General features: G+C 31.0%; 2 protein-coding genes across 10 annotated transcripts; one reads left to right on the forward strand and one right to left on the reverse strand.

The window, feature by feature from the left end:
• Positions 1–10: 10 nt before the first annotated feature.
• LOC101220857 (G-type lectin S-receptor-like serine/threonine-protein kinase LECRK2) lies at positions 11–6,121 on the reverse strand. 7 transcript variants are annotated; one of them, XM_031887111.1, is made up of 3 exons: positions 5,360–6,119; positions 5,110–5,222; positions 11–1,532 (listed from the first exon to the last, which is right to left on the reverse strand). In XM_031887111.1, the coding sequence occupies exons 2-3, from the start codon at positions 5,149–5,151 to the stop codon at positions 168–170; spliced, it is 1,407 nt and encodes a 468-aa protein (XP_031742971.1). In that variant the 5' UTR covers positions 5,152–5,222; positions 5,360–6,119; the 3' UTR covers positions 11–167. The 7 variants fall into 7 exon arrangements, 6 of the variants coding, with proteins under 6 accessions (XP_031742971.1, XP_031742989.1, XP_031742985.1 ...); XM_031887129.1 differs by having other exon boundaries at positions 5,795–6,118; XM_031887125.1 differs by having other exon boundaries at positions 5,776–6,118.
• Positions 6,122–15,246: 9,125 nt separating this feature from the next.
• On the forward strand, positions 15,247–18,130 carry LOC101218566 (hypothetical protein). 3 transcript variants are annotated; one of them, XM_004148982.3, is made up of 3 exons: positions 15,247–15,637; positions 16,697–16,817; positions 17,324–18,130. In XM_004148982.3, the coding sequence occupies exon 3, from the start codon at positions 17,372–17,374 to the stop codon at positions 17,786–17,788; it is 417 nt and encodes a 138-aa protein (XP_004149030.1). In that variant the 5' UTR covers positions 15,247–15,637; positions 16,697–16,817; positions 17,324–17,371; the 3' UTR covers positions 17,789–18,130. The 3 variants fall into 3 exon arrangements, with proteins under 3 accessions (XP_004149030.1, XP_004149029.1, XP_031745743.1); XM_031889883.1 differs by having other exon boundaries at positions 15,271–15,637; positions 16,667–16,817; XM_004148981.3 differs by lacking the exon at positions 16,697–16,817 and having other exon boundaries at positions 15,263–15,637.
• The last annotated feature ends 3,720 nt before the right edge of the window (positions 18,131–21,850 follow it).

The following is a 21,850-nucleotide window of genomic DNA, read 5'->3' on the forward strand; positions in this document are numbered from 1 at the left end:
TTTCATATTCTTTTTTTTTTCCTTCAATTTCTTAACAAGTACTATAAATTTTCTCACTACTAAAAACTTTATAACAATGCTTTTTGATTGGGTGGTGGGAATTTATTGTTGTTCATCATTAAATCAAGGAATTAAGACAAAATATTTGTATTAATCACATAAGCCTTTTAAACAATGGAGCTAAATGAGTGGTAAGGACATGGAGGAAGAGAAACTTCTAAATTCCCGGCAAGCATTAACATAACATTCTCCATGGTTGGTCTTCTGGATGGCTCTTCTTGAATGCACCAAATTGCTACTTTTACAAATCTTTCAACTCTAACAATGTCATCTATGGCCTCCGTATCTCCTTCAATTAAAATATCCAACCTCCCTTGTTCATAGCAATCATAAGCCCAATCACTCAAAACCCCTCTCTCTCCTTGAGCACCATCACCAACTTCCATCTCCACATTCCTTCTACAACATATGATCTCTAGCAACAACACTCCATAGCTGTACACGTCGACCTTGGCATTTATCGGCGAAGATCTGAACCAATCTGGAGCCACATACCCTTTTGTTCCTCTTATGCCAGTTTGGGTTCTACTTTGATCCATCTTTAACAATTTTGCCAACCCGAAATCAGAGATCTTGGCGTTGTAATTGTCGTCGAGAAGTATGTTTTGAGGCTTTATATCGCAGTGAATGATGTGTGTGCCACATTCTTCGTGCAGATACAAGAGTCCTCTGGCGATTTCGTAGGCTATTTGAGTTCTAAGCTTCCAACTTGGTTTGGGATCATTATTGAAGAGGAAAGTAGATAATGAGCCATTGCTCATGAATTGGTAAACGAGCATTCGGTTGTTACCCTCATCGCAGTATCCGAGTAGACGAACCAAATTTTTGTGGTGTGTTTGGCCAATTGCATTCACTTCAGTTCTGAACTCCTTCTCTCTTTCTGCTTCAAACATTCTGTCCAATTTCTTGACAGCAATATCACCTAATTCTGTTGTTCCTTTGTAAACAATCCCACAAGATCCCCTGCCTAGTTCTTCCTTGAAACCATTTGTTGCTTTGTAAATATCCATATATGCAAAACGGATCGGATTGCATTCCAAAGAGAAATTCTTTGTGCAAGTTTTACCTAATATCTCTCTTTTCAAGACAAAGAAACACAATAATATGATCATAAGAACAGAGCTACCAAGGAGTACAGTGATGACAAGGATTATTGTGGTTTGTTTCTTTTGTGCTCCACCACCATTTGGGAAACTCTCAAGAGAGACATTATCTTTTCTTAATTTAAGGAAAGAAATAGATGTAATACTTGCATCTTGTCTTCCATTAGAGAGTGGTAACCTTTTCTTCCAACAATCTCTACCTCCAAACACTGCTAATACACAAAAGCAATCTTCCAAGCAAGAACTTTTGCAAGTTTGTTCATTCATGGTGGGAAACCGCTCATAATCATACATTGGCCAATTAGTGTATTGAAGATCCACCATTTCATACAGATTCTGGTTGAATTTGTCATCTTCGTCTTCACAACCCTGTGCAATAAATGGTTTACAGTTACTGAATTCATTGTTCGGATCAACGAAAGAATATCCTTGTGCACAATTACAACTCGGCCTTCCATTAGATTTCAATGAGCAAATACTATTAAATCCACAGATTCCAGAACCAAGTCTTGTAATGGGATTCTCATTAGAAAGACAGATATTATCAGGTATTCTAAACAAATCTTTCCAACTTCCATTAGCAACTACTCCATTAGTGTTCTTAGGATAAGAACTTACAGTCAAAACTCCATCAAAATTCATGGTGGCTTTGTAATAAAAAGCCTCAACAGGATTACCAACACTAAACTGTGTAATGTTAACTTGTACTCCATTTCTTTTCAGCACATACAAAAATCCAACTTCATCAAAAATCACTTCACTACCAGAATTCTGTGTACTAGCAGGATCGAAAGTATTGCTAATATAATATGCATCATAATGATAACCATAGGGTAAATTTATGGTGTTTAGAACAGCATTTCCATCTTCAAGCAAACGGAACTGAAATTTTCCAAGGGAGAAATTACCTAGCAAATACAAAAAATCCATTTCTTCTCAGCACATAAAAATCACTTCATTCACGAAATTCTGTCCATTACTAATAATTGATATAGAGCAAAATGTTACTGTTTATCAATGATAGATTATTTGTCAGCAAATGTAAAATTTACCTATAGCTATTATCAATGAAAAAAAAATGTAACATCGTTAATTTAATATACTAAATGTGGGAAGATGGCTTGAATAAGAAAAAATATTTGATTAGAAGAGAGACTTCTTAAACCTATGCTTGAAAAGTGAGAGACTAATAGCACAAGTTGCTAAGACCACAGGGCCAAAACATATCTATGGTTGAAACAATGCTAAACTGAAAGGGATGCAACTCTACACCTAGCGAACTGGATTTTCAAAGTGAGAAATTTTACCTAGCGATTTACGAGAAGAAAGAACACCTCCTACTTCCAATTTCTGCGAAGGAAGCAATGTATCTGTTGGATATGAGAAGCTCTCCCAAACTGATCCATTGATTGAATCCACAAGCATGAAATTACCCGTATCGTTCAAAGTAGCGAATGAAATAGAGGATGTAATAGGCTTCGATTTCCAAATTTCTTCACCGTTAGGGTTTCGAAGAACCAATCCGGTTGAAGCAGTGAGCTGAATCTTGGACCCTTTTGGAGCGAAAACAGGGTTGTTGTTGTTGTCGTCGTCGTCTGATTTTGCAAACCAAACGATGTTGTTTTCAGGTACTTTGTAAAACCAAATTGCGAGAAGATAACGGTTATCGTTATCGAGGTTTTGGAATCCAAACGCGAAATGGTTTGAAGGAGAAAGCCATGGGTGAAGGGAAGAGGTGCCGGCAATTAAAGAGCTGCCAGTGGGGATTTGAGTTGCGTTGCTTTGAGCATATAGAAGGAGGGAAGTTAGGAAGAGAAGAAGAGAAACAGTTGGTGGAATCATGGAGCTGCTTTGATTTTGAAAGAACAAAGGAAGATGAAGAAGAAGAAGAAACTGAAGAACTGAAGAACTGAACAAATGAACAAGTGAAGGACTTTAGTTTGATTAAAAAATGGTTTCCAAAAAGACTTTTGAGTTTGAAATTTCGTATAAAGAAATGAAACCTAAGACCCATTCTCTCAACCTTTTGCATTATGTTAAATGCATACATTAGGTGTATTATTGAACTCTTCAACTCTGTTTTCATTTCTTCTTATTATATTATACTTTTGAAAAACCCGTTTTGGTTTTTACCATTTTTCTTTTCTACCAAAGCCTCAAACTTCAAATGGAAGTTAATGGAAAGTGCGACTCTGTCAACTTTTGGGTACTCTTTTCTTTTAATTTTTTTATAAAACTTATTAAATTAAAGTTTGATTTTTCCTTTTTTCTTTTTCTTAGAACAGTTTAAGGCTTTTTAGTTCACCTCATTTGTGTTATATAATTGCTTAAATATGATTTTGGTTGATTCCTTTTTTTAATTATTATTTGAAGTTTGTTTTATTTAAAGTTTATGTTTCTTAATTCTTCATGAATTTATCGTTATATTTTTTTAAAAGGAAAGTTGGACCCAATCCCCCAATATAGAAAATAAAAATAATCTTTACCACAAGGAAATAAGTAATAATTTTTTATCAAGTTGTATGGTAAATTTGTTTAAAATGTTAATTTCACTAATAACTTGAATTTTGAATTTATGATAGCATAACTTGAAATCAATAATATAATTTACATCAATTTCATTTATATTGTTAGCAATAAAAGTTATGCTATGCTCATATGATGAAAGCTATGCTAAAAAACTAATTTAAAATATTCTTAACAAAAAATAAAGTTACATTACACAACTAAAAGTTATTTCAAATTCTCAATCTCATCCCCAAAATCTAATTCAGTTAAAGGAATCTTCTCCACCTGAGTTTTACAATAACCAAATAACTTAACAAAACAAGAAATCAACTGTTCTTCCAAAACTTCTTCACTAGGAAGCACTTCCTTAGTCTCTTTTCTCAAAGATGTCACATCTTTATCAACTATCCCACAAGGCACAATATGCTTAAAATACATCAAATCAGGATCCACATTAAAAGCTAAACCATGAGAAGTAATCCCATTTGAAATTCTAACTCCAATGGCTCCAATTTTCCTATCTCCAACCCAAACTCCTGTTTCCCCTTTCTCCCCAGCTTTAGCTTTCACTCCATACAAACATGCCATTTCAATCATGGTCTGTTCCAGCTTCTCCACATACTTTCTAGCCCCAAATCCGACATCTCTAAGGGAAATTATTGGGTACAAAATGGATTGATTTGGACCATGAAATGTAATGTCTCCCCCTCTCTCACTGTAGTGAAGTTCAGCTCCTAGCTTTGCTAGATCGGACTCGGGGATTAATAGATTGTGATCAGTTCGCCTTTTTCCAAGTGTGTATGTTGGTGGATGTTGCAGAGATAAGAGCATGTCTGGGATTTTACTGGATTTTCTAGCAGAGACGAGTTTTTCTTGGAGATGAAGTGCTTCTTTGTAATTTACAATCCCCATTTTCCATATCTTCAGAGTTCGTGGGAATGCCATTCTCTCTTTTAAGTGTGTTCTTAGGAGCTGTTTGGAGAGCTGTAATTAAGATTACTTGGAATCAGAAAGATGTTGGCATGCATGAAGATGGAAGGAGGAACAAAAATGGAATTGTAAAGTGTGAAAACTGTTGAAAACGAGGTTGGATTGAAAATTGTGGGAACAAAATAGGTTTAGTATTGTAATTTAGACCCAAACGAAAACATGGATTTTGATTCCATTAGATTACATTCCTATTCCATTACGATCCAACAAACACATCCTTAATATCTATGGTTTGGAATCTAAATGGAATCGAAGAATAAATAGACACAAAGGGGGGATTTCGGGGATTCAGATTCGATTCTCTGTGAAGTAATATCAAAATTTATCTCCTCTCTATGATGCTTTAATTGTTGAGATTGATTCTAGAGAGTGCTTGATTTGCATAACAAGAAATGAAAAAGAAGGGAGAGCAAAATGTATTGCTTAAAGGATTGGTGTAAATCCACACCTGAAAACAAGCAACTGACAACTTGTAATCCCAAGGCCTCATTCACACATGGCTAAGTTATCAGCATCGAACCACAACCATCCCAACATGTGTTTATTCTTTCTACAAATAATCTGCAGGAAGAAAAACAATATAACATTAATAATAATAAAAAAAAGAATTGAAGAAATGGTTGAGAACTTTAAACTCTCTATTAAGAGTACAACAAATGTATAAATTATGATGAGATGCTTTAACAAAACCATCAAACCTGGTAGCGAATATACAAGTCACTAAAATGATTTTGTTTCTTCATGACAGCAGCGTAACCAACAAGATCATTCAACAAAAATGGAAAAAAAACAACTATAGACCCAGAACATGTAAAGCTGAGTATTGTAGGTAGCTCCAAGTGGATAAAACCAAATTGGGTCAAAAGATCATGGATAACGAAAATAAAGGGGAGAAACTCAAAATTTCAACGATACCCAGGCGGAAATGAGAGTTTCTCCTTGATTCGTGGTTCTGAATTTCATTAGCTATTTTCAATCACCAGTTTGATTCATACTACTATGCCTTCCAATCTCCATTTCCCTCTCCAATTATCTCATTTGAACATAAAGAAACAAAAGAAAGAACCCCGATTGAAATAAACACAATGCATACAAATACTATGCTCTCTTTCACCCTTGGTAGCGAGCTTAGCTGTGTTGGTGTATTTAGGCGTCAATGCGGATAGGGACCGGTGCTGCTCTCCGGCACCGCCGCTGCAATCCGCCGTGGGCAATGTCTCAAAGCCGCCGGTTTTTCATAAACAAAATTAGAGAAATAAAAAGTCAAAGAATCACTTGACTCAAGCATCAATTCTTCCTTGAGTGCCTTCCCCTCATCAGTAGAAACCGGGAAAACGTTGCTTGAACGTCTTGATGGGAGTGGCTTCGTCCCTCTCTCTCAACTTCCTATCGATATGTGTATTACGGCTTTCCTCTCCACACCATTTTCCTCTTTTTGGTGTGATAGCCCTAATTATTTTGAATATATATCCACTTATTCTCAACATTCCAATTACTTAAATATATTTATAATTTTTATAAAAATTTGCTATATACTTCATTATTTTAAATCTAATCATTATATATTTTTATATATTTTTACTTCTCTATTAAAAGAAGTAAAGATGAAGAATCTTGTCACACCTGTTCTAATTGCTATATACTTAACCTAGATCGTTGCAGAAAGCACTCTTTGAAAACAATATTTTTCAACATTTGAACAAGTTTTATAAAGTTCTATAGAATTTTGACATCTCCTCTAAAATATGAGTTAGCCAAACTTGGAAAGAGAGGAAATTTTCACTTTTATATATGTAATCTGGTCCAGAGTCTCACCACACACTCATCCAAACTAGTCCAGAGTCTCAATCAAAGTTCATATGCAAACTAGGAATTTGTTGCAAAATAATTACAGCTCAATAAGAATCCCTAAAAACACATATAATAGCATGACTCTCGTTACTTCTAACCACCTAATGATGCAATACAAAACTTAAGTATATACATATAAAATATATGAGAATCTACAGATGGTGATGGGGTACTCAGTGAATGCTTTGACTTTGACCTTGACCGCTACCTTAGGAGAAAAACATTGAAAACGTGAGCTAAAACTCAATGGATGACAAGTTTTTAGAAGTAAAAGTTCATAAAACATGCTCTCAAAAAAGTTTAAACATAACATCGATAATCAAATAATAATTAAATAATCACATATTACTCTAAATCATCAGTATTTGCCAATAAGCATGTACTATACGAAGGTCAACCATAGTAGAGTGTTGAGAATAGCTCGCACATGATCAAGGAATCATACAGCCAAACTAAGCTCACACACCTTTAGTACTTGCCACGATAAAAAATACTAAATACACAATCAAGAATAGCTCACACGTGTTCCATATCCACAATCGCAACCTTCGTCTAACCAACCATAGAAGAATACTAAATACATAGTCGAGAATAGCTCACGCATGATCAATATCCACAAGGAAACACGCAACTAGACTGAGCTCACACACATTTAACACTACCACAGTAGCAACCTCCATATTCATGATCCTATGTGCATATCCATCATGGGTTAAGCTAGGTCTAAAGTCAAATCACAATCCTTCGTTCATGTCCTCATCTGGGCTCAAGCTTTTGAATCTTCGATCACGACCTCTTTCAGCCCTAAAATCCCTAGACAACCATAGGTGGCACTATGGAAACACATTCATGTAGCATTTAGAGTAATCACTAACATTATTTCATAAACATCCATTATTTAAAGTTTCAAATCAAACATGGTTAGAAACACATTTTCAAATCATTTTCAATCTTTAGTCATCAACACATTACTTTAACCCCTTCAAGTCTAATAATAAATCCATGAGTATTTTAAAAACCTATTGTCATCTAAAACTTGTCTAGTAAGTTTGGGTTCAATGTAAACTTACTAGAAAACAGTTTGGGTTCAATGTATTTTAGAAATCTGTTGTCATATAAGAGTTCATGTAAACCGAAATTCATATTTGAAAACATTTCTAACACATAGTTCATAAAACAATCATATTATTCACAATCATGGTGTACTATAATAATATATATATATATATATATATATATATATATATATATATATATATATATATTTATAATGAAAATACTTGAAAATAAGTTGCTCACAGTCAATGACTCGATCTCCTAGAATTATACACATTCCCCACTTCAATTTGGCTTCAAACAACGATTAAGGTCTTTCATTTATCTTCACATGTCACAACTATTTCCAAAACACGTCATAAGGTCAACTCAAACTATTTAATGTTTCGCAGGCTATAATTTATCTCTTCCAAGACTTAATTTGAATTTTTCCCTACCTGTTTTAATCTAGGCTAAAAGTTTCACTTTTGGACTCTTAAACTTCACATTCAACTCATGACCATCCAAAATTAGTGCAAACTTCAATGGACCTTTTATATTAATATGCTATTATTTGCAATATCAATAATTTGAGAGATTTAGATCATTTAACAAACACAACGTCAAACTAACGAGTCAATAACTTAATAGCTTACTCACACTTGTTCTATATGATTTTAAGAGCGGTGAACCATGCTTCATAGTTCTCTAAAGTCTCCAATCTTCCATTCAAACGATATGATAACAGAAATTTCATGTCGAAACTAAATGTGTATTCACGAAACTTGCTAAAATGAAACTAAATGGGTATTCACAAAACTTACTAAAATTATCCAAAATCTTACCACACACTTATCAAAGTAGCCTTGATCATAATGGACATCATCCTAATGACTTTCTAACTTCGAACTCTAGCTTTCAACATCATGGCCTATTCAATATTAGCACTAGAATTAAATAGGCATTCAAGACCCAAACCATAAAGCTTGAAATCTTATCCAAATTTGTGTCGAACTTCCCAAAATTTACTTATTCTCTACCGTAGCTAAACCCTTCCAAGAACTCAAATCTAGCATCAAAATAAATGTGAAATCACAGTCAAAACTTAATGGGGGAGTTGAAACTATTCAAAACATACAACTAACTCAAGCAAGTCCTTACCCAAAACTCTATTTCACATCTTAGTAATTCTCACTTTTACTAATCACCAAAATCTTGGCAAAAACTTTATCCTAAACTATACTACTATTCTTCAATCTAACACCGAAACGTGATAAGAACTAGTCATTTGAAGTAAATAAATACAGTTTTATACTATTTGTGAATTACTCTATTTTTATTTAGTCAAATAAAATAAAAAATTAGCGTGCATTAGCACGTGTTACCAACTAGTATATAAATAAAAGAAGAATGGAACCCGGGCTTACGAATCTTTGCCCTTCCATTTGTTTCTTTTCTTATAATGATTTATTTACCCTTCTTTGATATTGACCTATTTACCCCTTTAACATGTAACTACTTCTTTAGTATGAGTTATCGTGTGACTTATTTACCCTTTAATATGTATCTACCTTTTCTTTAGGTAAGGTGTGTCTCTCCTACGTCTCTATTTTGCTTTTTTCTAACACATGCATGCAAATACAACTCTCAATTTAGGATTCTAAAACCAAATAATTCACACTATGCTATCAGTTATTCACTTTTCCTTTTCACTCTCGGTTTAGGATTATGAATATGAAGCCAAATCAATCACACTATGTTATTACGCAGTTCTTCACCTTTTGATTTCTCTTTTTATTATGCTTCATTCTCCGACGGTTAGTAATTCAATAATTCATTCGCCGAACTCCATTGTCTATGCTTTCATAGTACCACTCTTTCTCTATTTTTCATTTTCCAATCTTCTTTCCATTGCTCGACTTTTTATTCGACATTTTTACTGCATCTATTTTAAATTCTCATCGACGAGCAAAGAAAGAAAGAGAGTTGATAAATCCTTGTGTTTTTCTTTTTTTACTTCTTTACCACTTTTATTTTGAATTCATATTGAAAATGAGAGAGTTTGTTGAGAATGAAAGAAATATAACGGGAGGTTAGAGATATATAAAGATGATTGGAAAAATTTATGAATATATGAAATATGGATGAAAGAAATAATAACATTGTTTAAAATTTGTTTGAAGAGTTTAAAATTTCATTTTTCATTTTGAAATAAATCAACAAATCTTTTATTTTGAATTTTAGATATATTATTTTCTTCAAAATTTGATTGGTTTTTATTTATGAAAATAAATTTTTTTAATAAGATTATTTTCTTTTTCAATTAAATTAAGATATTTTTATTGAAAAATTTTCGAAATTAAACATTTGACGAAATATTTATTACTTAGAAATCAATGGTAATGAAATTTGTTTTGAATGGTTTTGTTATATGAAGTGTAAATATTTTGTCGATTATTTTATTTTTGAAAAAGTTTTTTTTTCCTTAAATCTTTGATATTTTGGCTATGTCAGATAATCTAGTTCTCTTTTTAGAGTGTGTTTGGATTATCTACGGAAAAAAATATTTTTCATGAATACATTTCTTTAAAATGAATTTAAAATTTAAACATTTTTATCTGTTTGGTTAAATCTTTTTACGAATGTTTATATACAAATTTATTTAAAAATTGATTTTTTCAAAATTTGATTATGAGTTTTGAAATTAATATTTTTCAATCTCATCTTTTTTTTTAAAATATGTTTTGAAAAGTTACCAAACACTCTAACTTTTTTTTCTTTCTAATTTAGATAATTCAAACAAACTGTTGTTCATTTTGTTCATTCAGTAATAACTTTTGGGTTTCTATTTTGTATCCATAATTGAGATTTTTGGCAAAGTATTTAATAATATATGTTTAGAAGGGAAAATAACTGATCTTTGCATCTTATAAAGTTATAATGAGTTTGTTTTTCAAAATTCTACGTTAAAATGATTGAATTCTTTCTTAATATCTCGTAATAATTCATTATCACTACAAGAAATTTTCGACGTCGAGAAGGACGTTGGAAAACCAAACGTCGGCACAAATAACCATTGTCGATGCAGGTAATGCTTGATCCATCATTTTCATTTTCTTAAATTTATCATCCACGTTTACTTAATGCACAGAAAAAAACGTCGGAGAAATGTAAAATATTAATTTTATTGTTAATCTTTCTTCGACGATGAGGACAAAAATGTCGAAGAAGGTTGAAATAAATATTTAACCATTGAGCTTTTCCCGACACAGTGGAGGATAACGTCGGAGAATGGTTAAATAATTATTTAAATGTTAAAGTTTTCCCGATGTTAATTACTATACAAACGCCAACCTTTGTACAAACCAAGGCTGACGTACACGTTGACGACGTTGGTAAATCTTTGGAACAAATTTTACTAATTAATTTTCTTCAACCCATTAGTGAAACGTCGACCTTGGTTTGGACAAAGATAGACGCGTCACTTACGACATCGGGGAAAGTTCGATTGGTAATGTTATGGGGGAAGAGGTACAGGTTATGGGGAAAAAGGTAATGTCTAAATCTCATAAAAATTGGCATTTTCTTCAACACACACTTCACATCGTATACTTGTTTTTGCATTTTTCCAATCGTGTAATTTTCTCAAAGTTTTTATGTTGTTGTGAAGTTAAAGTTGCATGGAGAATCAGATTAGAAAGCTAAGAAACAAAGCTGAGGAGAGGCTTAAACTCTTGATAAAGAAGCGTGGATCCCTCAATAATGTTTCAACATCAGTAACCTCAACTGCATCAGAAATTTTCACAAATTCCTCGCCCTCAAAGGAAACAAAAAACCAATAATCAAAACCACAGAAACTCGTTTCAATGATTCCGAAAAATCAATGCTAAAAATTCTCAATATTACCACATCCAAATAGCACGCTAAGAAAAAACCTAATTGAAATGTCCCAAATCGATTCAATTCAAGCTCCAGCTTTGAATCTTCGAACAATTCCTACATCGATCTGCAACATACCTTTCAAATCCATCACACAAAAGATCAAATGTACTAATAACAATTAAATAAATAACAAAATAAAAAAAATATTTATCATGACGTCATTCACATATGTCAGGGTAAGTATATACACCGACGTTGTCCATTTTGCACGTTGACCAAAGTTTTTCCAACGCCTTTTCTCTAACGTACTTGTCGAAGTAGGATTTGACATCATATTACTTTGACCGATACACTTTGAAACTTTACCGACGTTTTAATGCATAAGAAAAACCCTAATTTTCGGTGAAGTATAATTTAATAGGTAATTGATACATGGCTTTAAAAGTTATATATTGCTAACAATATATCTTTTAACTTCATCATTTTTTTTACTGCTTTTACAATAATTGAAAATATATAATTGGTGTAAAATTGTATAAAAATTCAAAGGATTAAGACATTACATACATAATCCTTTGGATTTGAGACTTATTTTATGTAATTCATTTTAAAGTCCATTCTTTACTTTGGGAAGAATGGGAGACGAACGTAATAAAAAAGAGAAATATCAATTTTCACTCGTTACGAATAATATATTACAATAATTAGAGAATGACTTTAGAGATCTTAGACTTATTAGTCATTCTCTATGTCTCAAATATCTCCACAATTGTATGATATTATCTATTTTGAATATAAGTTCTTATAACTTTGCTTTTGGTATCATTCTAAAAAACATTTTATCTATTGTTCTCACTCAATATCATATTCTTATCTAATTGACGTGGAAATTTGGTCACATTAACATAATATACATTTAGATATTTTTATTAAAAAAATGTTATTATAGATGAAAATAAAACTTTTAAAACATTTTTGTTAGAATTATGTAGTCCTTTTCTTTTTAGTTTCATATTTATGAATGCATCATATATAATGTCACACTTTTATATAACACATAGGTTAATGTAGACTTTAGATAGCAATAATATCCAAGAAATAATGTTCTGCAACCGCATATTATAATTTGCTTTGAATTTAATTTTGTCAGAGAATAATTAAATGAAGCAAACAAACTATCTTTACTTGCCCAAATAATTTCAAAATACTAAACATCAAATTTCAAAAATAACAAATTTTACAACATATTTACAATTTATACCAAATTTTATCACAAATAATCATTGATATACTATAGTGATAGAAGACTATCGTGACAGAATCTAAAATTTTACTATAACTTGTAAATATTTTAGTTTACTTTGCTATTTTTTTTGTTATATTTTTCTTAAATAGTTTCGTTTTTTTTCTACTCATAATAATTCTTCATATTTTAGTTTTTTCTTTTAATTTAACAAAAATATTTATAAATTATAGCAAAACATATTTAAGATTCTACACTGATACAATCCAGGAGAATTGTAAAAAATAGCAAATCTGACAAAATATTTACAATATATAGTAAAATTTTCATATTCTATCAACAATAAACACTGATAGACACATGTATGATTCTATATCGATAGAATCCAAAAGTTTGCTATGACTTATAACCACTTTAATTTACTTTTTTATTTTTAAAATTGGTGTTTTAAAATCTAAAACTTTATTATATTTTATAAATATTTATAATGGTTTATTCATTTGATATTTTAAAAAAAGAATATTCTATTTTAGTTATTAAATATTTTGAAATAATTAATGACATGTTGGTCATTTAATTTATTTTATAACTATTTCAACAGAAATGCTCTAAAACATATCTCTTGTTCATATTTACATGATGAGTAATTACCTATATGAACAATTTGACAAAAAGCTACATAGGATATGTGTACTACATCAAATTTCGTGAGTCTTAAAATAAATTCAACCTTTTTATACAAATATTTTTTAGAATGAAATACACTAACAAAAATATCTAAAATAATTTTCATTCAAATATAAATTTAATTCTTCAAATAGATCACGATATATTAGTGTATGTGTAGTGTATGTATAGTGTAAATTTAGATGTTAATGTCGTTTACAAAATTAGTTTTTTTTAATCATTTGAAGAATATATAGATGTAAATTACAAGTTTAGTCTAAAATTTTAAACGAGAATAAGCGTTAGAACTTCGAAATTTATGTTTTAAAGGGGGGTTTTTCGAACTTTTAGGAAACATGTAATAAATTCTAAAACTTTCCATTTCAAGTGTAATATATAGTTATAAGTATAAAGTTTTTGACAAAATTTTCCATTGCTATTTATTCCAAAGTCTTTTTTCTTATTACGAAGGCTAATGAATGAGAAGATGATCTAAGAGTTATTATTATTTTTACTATATTTATCGCATGTTAGAAGTATATGTTGTTTCATTTTGTCGCGCATAATTTTTGAAAAATTGAGTATCTACCATTTTCGATCGAGACTCTCTTAACTTGAGTGGTTTACGTTGCCTATGTATCTGGAGATGTGTAGTATGTAGAAACGAAGATAATAGAAAAATTAATTATGAGATATTATTAGGTAATCATTTAATTTTTTTCATGCATATATAGCAAAATAACTAACTCATTTATAAATATAGCATGATGTCAAAACGTTTTTAATTTGTCGTTTTGTTTTTTTTCTTATTTTTAACTTTTTACCTTTAAAATAATTTCTCTTCTTATTATTTATTTTTTAAAATTAAATGTGTAAGCATTCCTTTCCACTCTAAATTTCTTATTTTGTAATCTAATTAATTCTATTGTTGTTTACAAAATCCAGGCCGAGATTTTGAAAAGTAGAAAAATAAATTTTAAAAACTTCATTTTAATCGAAATTTGAACTCTTCTATTTAAGAAAGATATAAGAAATTGCAAGAAAATGTGTTAATTTTTTCTAATCATAAAACAAAAAACGAAATAGTCGTTTGGAGAATCAAAATTTGACCTTTAGCCTAAGATTGATGAAGAATCAAAAACCCAAATCCTTGGTTTGCACTCCAACTAGAAGCTTTAGCATATTTCACTTTTGCTACTTTGTGTCATATTATTAAACAAATTTCTCACGTTGGATTTTTGTTACTCAACAATCAAATTTTTTTAATAAGTTTTTATAACTAAATAGTTTCAACTTTTTATTACTTAGGATGATTTTTAAGACATTTTTAAAAGTTAAAAGAGGTGTATTTTGTATAACTGAACTAAAACAAGAAATAAATTAAAATATTTAGAAGGTATAACAAAATTTTTAAATTTTTTTAAGTAATGAATAATTTAATATACTTTTGAATACATGATTAGTAAATGGTTTAGGGTATGATTGCATATGTTGTTGGGAGATTGTATTTTAGTAAACAAAGTTTGAGATGATAAAATAAAAAAGAAAAAGAAGTTATTTGATAAAATGAATGAGTTGAAGTAAAAACAAAGTGAAAAGTAGTTTGTTTGATTGAATTAGAGAAAGAGAAAGAGAAAGAGAGAAATGAAATAAATTGACAGATGAATAAAGAAAGGGGAAGTGATGTAAATTTTTGGCCCAAGATTCCGATGAAGAGCAGTGTTTGGAAAATAAAGATGAATTCATTTTGTGAGTTAATGGAAGAAAATGTTTAGTGTTTAAATTTGTAGTTTGAGAAAGGGAAGATTTGATGGATGTTTTCATGAAATCAACCTTACACGGTTTTTAACAGGGAAATTACGTAAACGACCTTGCAATTTGAAGCCTTTCTTAACACGGACACGCCTCAGAATACAATCGACTTTTGCTCCAAATTCTTCACATTCTATCAACAACAAATATCTCTTCGTTTTACGCCTCTTTCCTCTCTTTCTCTCTTTCTCTCTTTCTCCCTTTCTCTCTCTTTCTCTGATTCATATGGGCAGGTCTTTAAGTGGCCTTCCCCACTGTTTCCCATATCCCAATCCTTCTTAAATCCTCAATTTCAATCCCTTCTTCACATCATTTGCTTATGCTTCTCAATTTCTTCACTTCTTTTTCACTCTCTTCTCTTGATTCCACCGATACCCATTTAGTTTTTCTGTGTTTTTGTCAACTTTCTTTGCTTCTTCTTCATTTTCAGTGCTTTTACTCTAATGGGTCCTTTCCAATGATTCATATGGCCTTCGTTTCTTATCAGGTTTCTTCATTTCTCTCCTTTTATTTCTTTCTTTTGTTCTTTTCTTGTTTATGGAATTGAATTTGTTTGTCGATTAACTGTTTTTCTTGTTCTAATCTTGCTTTCTACCAATCCGATTCTCTTGCTTTTTTGTGGATCTTGTTTGTCTCTGTTCTGGGGGTATTTTTCAATCTTCTTCTTGATTCTGGTGTTTCTTTGTTTCTTTTACTCTCTACTTCTGACAATCTTGTTGCTTCCAATTCGGTTATTTGCGATTGAGATTTGTTTATCTTCTTGGTTCTCTTTAATTCTTTTCTTTGCTTAAATTTTTTGTTGAGGGCTGGGTTCAAGAATGCATGGAATAATTTTTTATCAAATTTTTTATCTTCCCTTTGTAGTTCTTTTGAATGTGCTGTTTTGTATTTTGTTTTGCATTTGGTTTTGTTTTCAAATCTTGGGAAATGAATTGTGTGCTCTGTTAGCTTACCAAATGACGGGAAGTCAACTTTAAGTTTGAGAAACTTTGTTCAAGAAAAACATTCTATAGGAACTTCGAGTTCGGTTTAGGTTAAACTACCATTGAACTCAAAAACTGTAAGTTGCTAGGTTAGTGTTTTTTTATATATACTTGTTTAATGCTCCCCTCACATGTGAACTTTAAATATCAATTAGAGGAAACGATGCTGTAGGGGTCTGGACTTAGAATCTATACTAGTGAACCTCTATTCTTAAGTTTATAGGTTAGAGTATATTTATCCTTATATATATATATATATATATTCTTGTTTAACACTTCCAAACTTTAAATATCAATGGGGATTTGAACTTCGAATTAATAACAGTGAACGCATAATCTTAAGTTGATAGGTTAGAGTATCTTTAATCTTTTTTATAACACTCTTGATGCTCCCTCAGTGTATAGACTTGTATTAATTTGATTCTCGAAGCCGAGTATGAGAACTATTGATAGTAATGGAGGATAACATGATATTGAAAAGAATTGGAACTTAGAAACTCATACATTTATTTATTTGTATATATATTTGATAGAAGCAACTCCTTTCATTTTGAAAAAACCAGCCCTCAAAACTAGAAAGGGTTTCAATCAAGTACTATGCAATCTGGACGATAACTTCAAAAAGTTTTCAAGACTGAAGTTCAAAGAGACACGGAAGGTCACCAAAGACCAGCAATTATTAAGGTCCTTCTCCACACCCCTGAACGCTCTTCTATTCCTTTCCCCCAAAATATCCCACTAAATAGCACACGCCCTAGCTGACCAAATAGGCCGACCTTTCTGATTTAAACTCTGTTCACAGCATATTGAAACTTTTATATCTATATGGTTTTTATGTTTTTACATTGAATGAGTTGGGATAGATGAACTTATGATGGAGCTTGATAAATTTACCCTTTTTCCTCGGCTGCGTGACCTGTAATTTGCTTGTTGTCATTCAATTTTGTTCAAACTTCTTTTCATCTCATTCCTAAAGAATTCAAGGGTTTGTATTCTACTGTTTAGGTTCTCCATACATATAAGTTTGAGGAAGTTGTAAAAGCATCAGATGCTTCATGCTTCATATATAATCATCAGCTGGTTACTGTATTCGAGCATCTTGCATTTATTTACTTCATGAGTTTCTTATTTCTAAGAGAATTGGAATTGTTTCATATGTAATTACTTTATACTTGTTTTGTCCCTGGCAGTGGTCATCTGTTGCTTGAATTTTTTGTTCTTGGAGTTCTTAAAAGAGGATGGGTAGAGGTAGAGGAAAGGGGAGAAAGTTAACCGTCACAAATCATGACGATGCTGGAAGTGGTGAGGAAGAGAAGATTCCTGCGCAAAAGCGAAGGGGAAGGCCACAGAAGCCGTTGAAGGATGAGATAGATGAGGAAGAAGCTGAAAAGATCGAAGACGAGGATAGCGAGAATCTGAAAGGGAGTGACATTGTGAGCAAGGAGATGAAAAACCCACCTGCAGCAGAAAATGGGAAAAGGAGGAGAAGAAACTCACAAGTGAAAGAAAAGCTCGATCCAGTGAAGGACGAAAATGGGGATGGAACAAGATCAAGCACTGATGAATCAACGAGATCAAATGGATTTCGTCACAATGGAAGCAGGAGAAAAAGCAAGCCCCGTCGAGCTGCTGAAGCAGGCGTTAGCTGCAAGTGAAACAAGTAAAAGAATATGGTTTTCTTACTGAAGGGGGGAGCCAGATAAAATTTTCAAGGTAGAAAATGAGGCATAGTGATCTTCTAGTCATAGATTACCATATTTTCTGTTTCTCAATCTCATCTCCATAACTATTTTCCATCACCATTCCTTTTGGTTATTCCTAAAAAAAAATTGTTGAATTCAGGATTCACTCTGCTGGTTTTAATATTCTTTTTGGCTACCATTTTTGGATTTCTTTTTCCCTCTTCAACAACATGCTGCTCTCGATAAACATTTATATCTCTGTTCTATTACAACAGAATCTAACTAAGAATCAAAGTGGATCAACATTCTTTACAATTTCTGCTTATAAACAATCTCTTCATTTCTTCTTGTTTTGAAACCAAACTTCACATCTGTTGGCAAATTGAGTTATTATTCATTGTAATCTTTCCACTTCTACATTTGATTTTGTATCACATGTAAGGACAAAGCTTCAATTCTTTGCAAAAGGGGTTCTTGAGAAGGGTTCTAGAAATGAAGGATGATCATGAATGAGGTAGTTGAATAAAGTGAGTCTTGTTGCTGAAAAGATGTGGTTCGGCTTTTCTTTTTGAGATGTTATTATGTTTTAGAATATAAACATTTATATATATATATTTCTAAAAGTAAATGTCCTCATAGTGGAAAGTAGATTGTATAGCTCATTATGTCCGTAATGAGTGCAATAGCCCTTGAAAACTCAAACGTGTGAGATACAATAGTCTACGTTGCTTTTTGTAGGTGGTGATGTAATATAAAAAAAATGTTTAAATCCTATTTTGGTTGTGTTGATTTCTTTTAGATTATTCCATATACTCATTTTATTTTGTATATCTAAACTAAAAAAGAAATTGGCAGATATAGAAAGCTTCAGATGTGTTTATTAACTACATATTAAATATCTACAAGTTTGGAGAGTTAAATATGAGATTTGAATGTATAACCATTGGTATAATGTATGAATAAAAAATGGTATAACCATTGAGATAAAGAAACATTAGGGTTCAAATTCAAGAGATTGCTTAGTGAAATAAAGTTTGCTATTTTTGCATTAGCTTATTGGCTCCTCAATGTGATGCTTTTTTTTTATGAAAGTGTACATTGAGTACATGTTTGATATTCCTTTTTCTTAAAAAATAAAAGTGAAATTAGAACATATGAAATACTTTTATGAAGTATTCTGAGACGATTAAAGGGGTTGAGACACGATGGATGAGCTTAGGAAAAAGTAAATTTGATGTGAGTTATGGTAGATCAAATTTGATGTGTAAGTCAACTTCAATATAGCTTTTTTTTTCTTTTCTTTTTAGTACCAAAGAAAAAAAAGATTGTGAGAATTTAAATCTATATCTTCAATTTTTTAAAAAAGAAAAAAAATGTCCTCAAACTTTGTTCGAAAAAGTAGATGTTATTATAATTGAACTAGGCTTATGTTGACAATTAGTTTGATTCTACATATACGAGAACACGAGCATACACATAGAAAAAAGATGAGAATTTCCTGTCATCTCATCGTTTCTTCAACACCATCTTAAAGTTAAGAATCTTTTGAAATCTCAACAATACCTTCTTGTCATCAATGAGTTTTGTAGAGTCCTTCTCATCGTGTGACGTCCTTCAATATAATAAGATAGGCCTAATATTTAAGCTTTACCATATGGTTTTCTTTTTGTGATCTTTAAGCTTTTTAACTCCAAAATGAACCCAATTCAACTTATTTAGTATTTATTATTATTAATTACAAAGTCAGAGGTTAAATTCGCACTTCCAATCCACACGTTAATTTAATACCTTCCCGAGAAAAAAAGAAATTCTTAAACTTAATTTATTTATTGCCTCAAGATTAATTTTTTAATGTTATTTTTTTGATAAGGTCTGTCCTCAAGATTAATACCTTCCCTGAGTTATATTCTTTGGGCGAGTACACCATTACTCTAATGTATGCTTAGTTTAGTGCACCCTTCACTCAAATTTTTAATGTTTTCGTGAAGGCATGTCCACTGTCAATTTGGATCGCTTCGAGATCTTCGGTAGGTCATTGTCTTTTGAGCTCTTTTAGGTTTTTCGTACGATGGTTATGGGCTCTCTAAGCTCCACTAAGCTTTTCATGGATTCTATGAGCTCTATTAAGCTTCACATTGAACTTTTCTAGTCTCTCTCCGGGGTACTTCAAGCTCTTTTAATTAAGCAAGTTGGTGAGTCCCACCACTAAAAAAATAAAGTTTAAATCCTATTTTGGTTGTTTGTCGAAAACTTTTAAAAACATCTATTTTAGTCCTTGAACTTTTAAAGACGGCAGGTTGCTTTCGTATTTGAATGACTAGACTGTCAAATAAAATAATTATTCATAATAATTTAGGGTTTTAATTCTTAATTAAAGACTAGATGATAAATTGATATTTTATTAGAGAACTAAAAGAGTATCTGTCTTCAAGATTTTGATTATCATCATTTTGGTGCACTGTCATTCGACTCCACTTTTTCAATTCATATGCTAGATGCAAATCATCCACGTACAAAAAATTTAGTGTATCAAGTTTAAGATATTTTGTGATTTTTTTTGGGGGCCGGAGGTGTGATCCATTGTGGAAATATTTATTAGCAATTTCGTAAAATTTATTTTATACATGTGTTGTAGTTATTTTATTTTTCTAGTTTATCTTACCTTGCCATAGATGTTAACATCAATATGTAAGTTTTATTTTTTTTCTACTCAATGTCGTTCTTCTTCTTTAAGATTTAAATTTGAAAAAAAAGTAATTAAAAGTTGAGGAGCCACGAGAGGAGGTAAGAAATTTGAGTTTTGAAAAAAAAAATAACAAAATTAGTTTTAAATTTGAGTTTATTGGATTCAAAAGTGTTGATTATGTTTCTCTTTTGACATAAAAGATTTATAGAAAAAATTAGCAAATTTTTTTAGTTATTTATTAATTGAATTAGTTTGACGAATAATTTAGATCCTAATCATCCAAATATAGTAGTCACATCGTCATTATTCCATTAAAGAGTTAATAAAATTATAACGGCAATGATCAAATAAAGTAAGTCTTTTTTCAAAATTTGGGAACCAAAATAGATATTTTTAAAAGTTTAAGGACCAAAATAGAATAATATACAAATTTTAGAGACCAAAATAGAATTTTTAACCTTTTTTTTGTTTATACACTAACAACCTTTTAGCATTAGGAGTTCACATCCTAAACTTGATGATTCCTAATTCTCACTATTCAACTCCTAACTCTAAACACCCCTTTACATCCTCTCCTTCATGAAGTTATTCTCTAAACTCTATTAGGCTTCTCTTGATCTTCTAACATGATCCCATCTAAATCTAGAAAGCTTTAACTCTAATAATCGATCAATTAACACAAACATTTGATAAATGATTTTGTTATATCAATCTTTTGTATGTTCAATGATTCCAATGGTAATGAATATCAACTCAAAGTAATAAATAACAAAAATAAAGTTAAAATTCGAAAATGATGTTAAAATGAAGGACTTAAATATTTCAAAAATTTGAAAATAACGATGAAATTAAAGTTAAAAATTTAAAGCTAAAAATGCTTAAGGAAATAATTAAAAATCTAAGATATTGATGAAATATATATATGGTTTACAAATGATTGTGTAGAAATCACTTTTTAGTAATTCTATATTAGGCTAATCCACATTTGTTTTTGTCTACTTCTCCAATGCCATGGCCCCCTTTTACATAAACAACAATTGGAATTTGGATTATAATGGATTGGGAAACCTAAAAAAGGTCCAAAGTTTTTCTTTCTTTAAACAAAATTAAAGAAATTGGTTGGCAAAGGGAAACAATTTGGGTTGGTAAGAGACTTGAAACTTCTTTCCTTGTGTGATATGAACTTGCATAATTTCTTGTAGGATAGTGAGAATAATGCCTTTTTTGTTGGGTAATAACAATGATACTTTTTCAGCTTCAAAAGTGGATAGATATAGATAGATATATATATATAATCCAACAACTTCACTTTGTATAATAAGATTTTAATGTGACAACTATACATAGTT

The sequence above is a fragment of the Cucumis sativus genome, chromosome 1 (genome assembly GCF_000004075.3).
Source record: "Cucumis sativus cultivar 9930 chromosome 1, Cucumber_9930_V3, whole genome shotgun sequence".
Classification (NCBI taxonomy): Eukaryota; Viridiplantae; Streptophyta; class Magnoliopsida; order Cucurbitales; family Cucurbitaceae; genus Cucumis; species Cucumis sativus.

What these genes read in the sequence shown, in the direction of transcription:
- LOC101220857 (XM_031887111.1), bottom strand. Translation starts at nt 5,151, where the DNA reads ATGAGGCCTTGGGATTACAAGTTGTCAGTTGCTTGTTTTCAG. An exon ending in TGTCAGTTGCTTGTTTTCAG is followed by an intron (nt 1,533 to 5,109) that starts GTGTGGATTTAC and finishes TTTATTGCACAG; the next exon opens with GGTTGTGAAGACGAAGATGA.
- LOC101218566 (XM_004148982.3), top strand. Translation starts at nt 17,372, where the DNA reads ATGGGTAGAGGTAGAGGAAAGGGGAGAAAGTTAACCGTCACAAATCAT.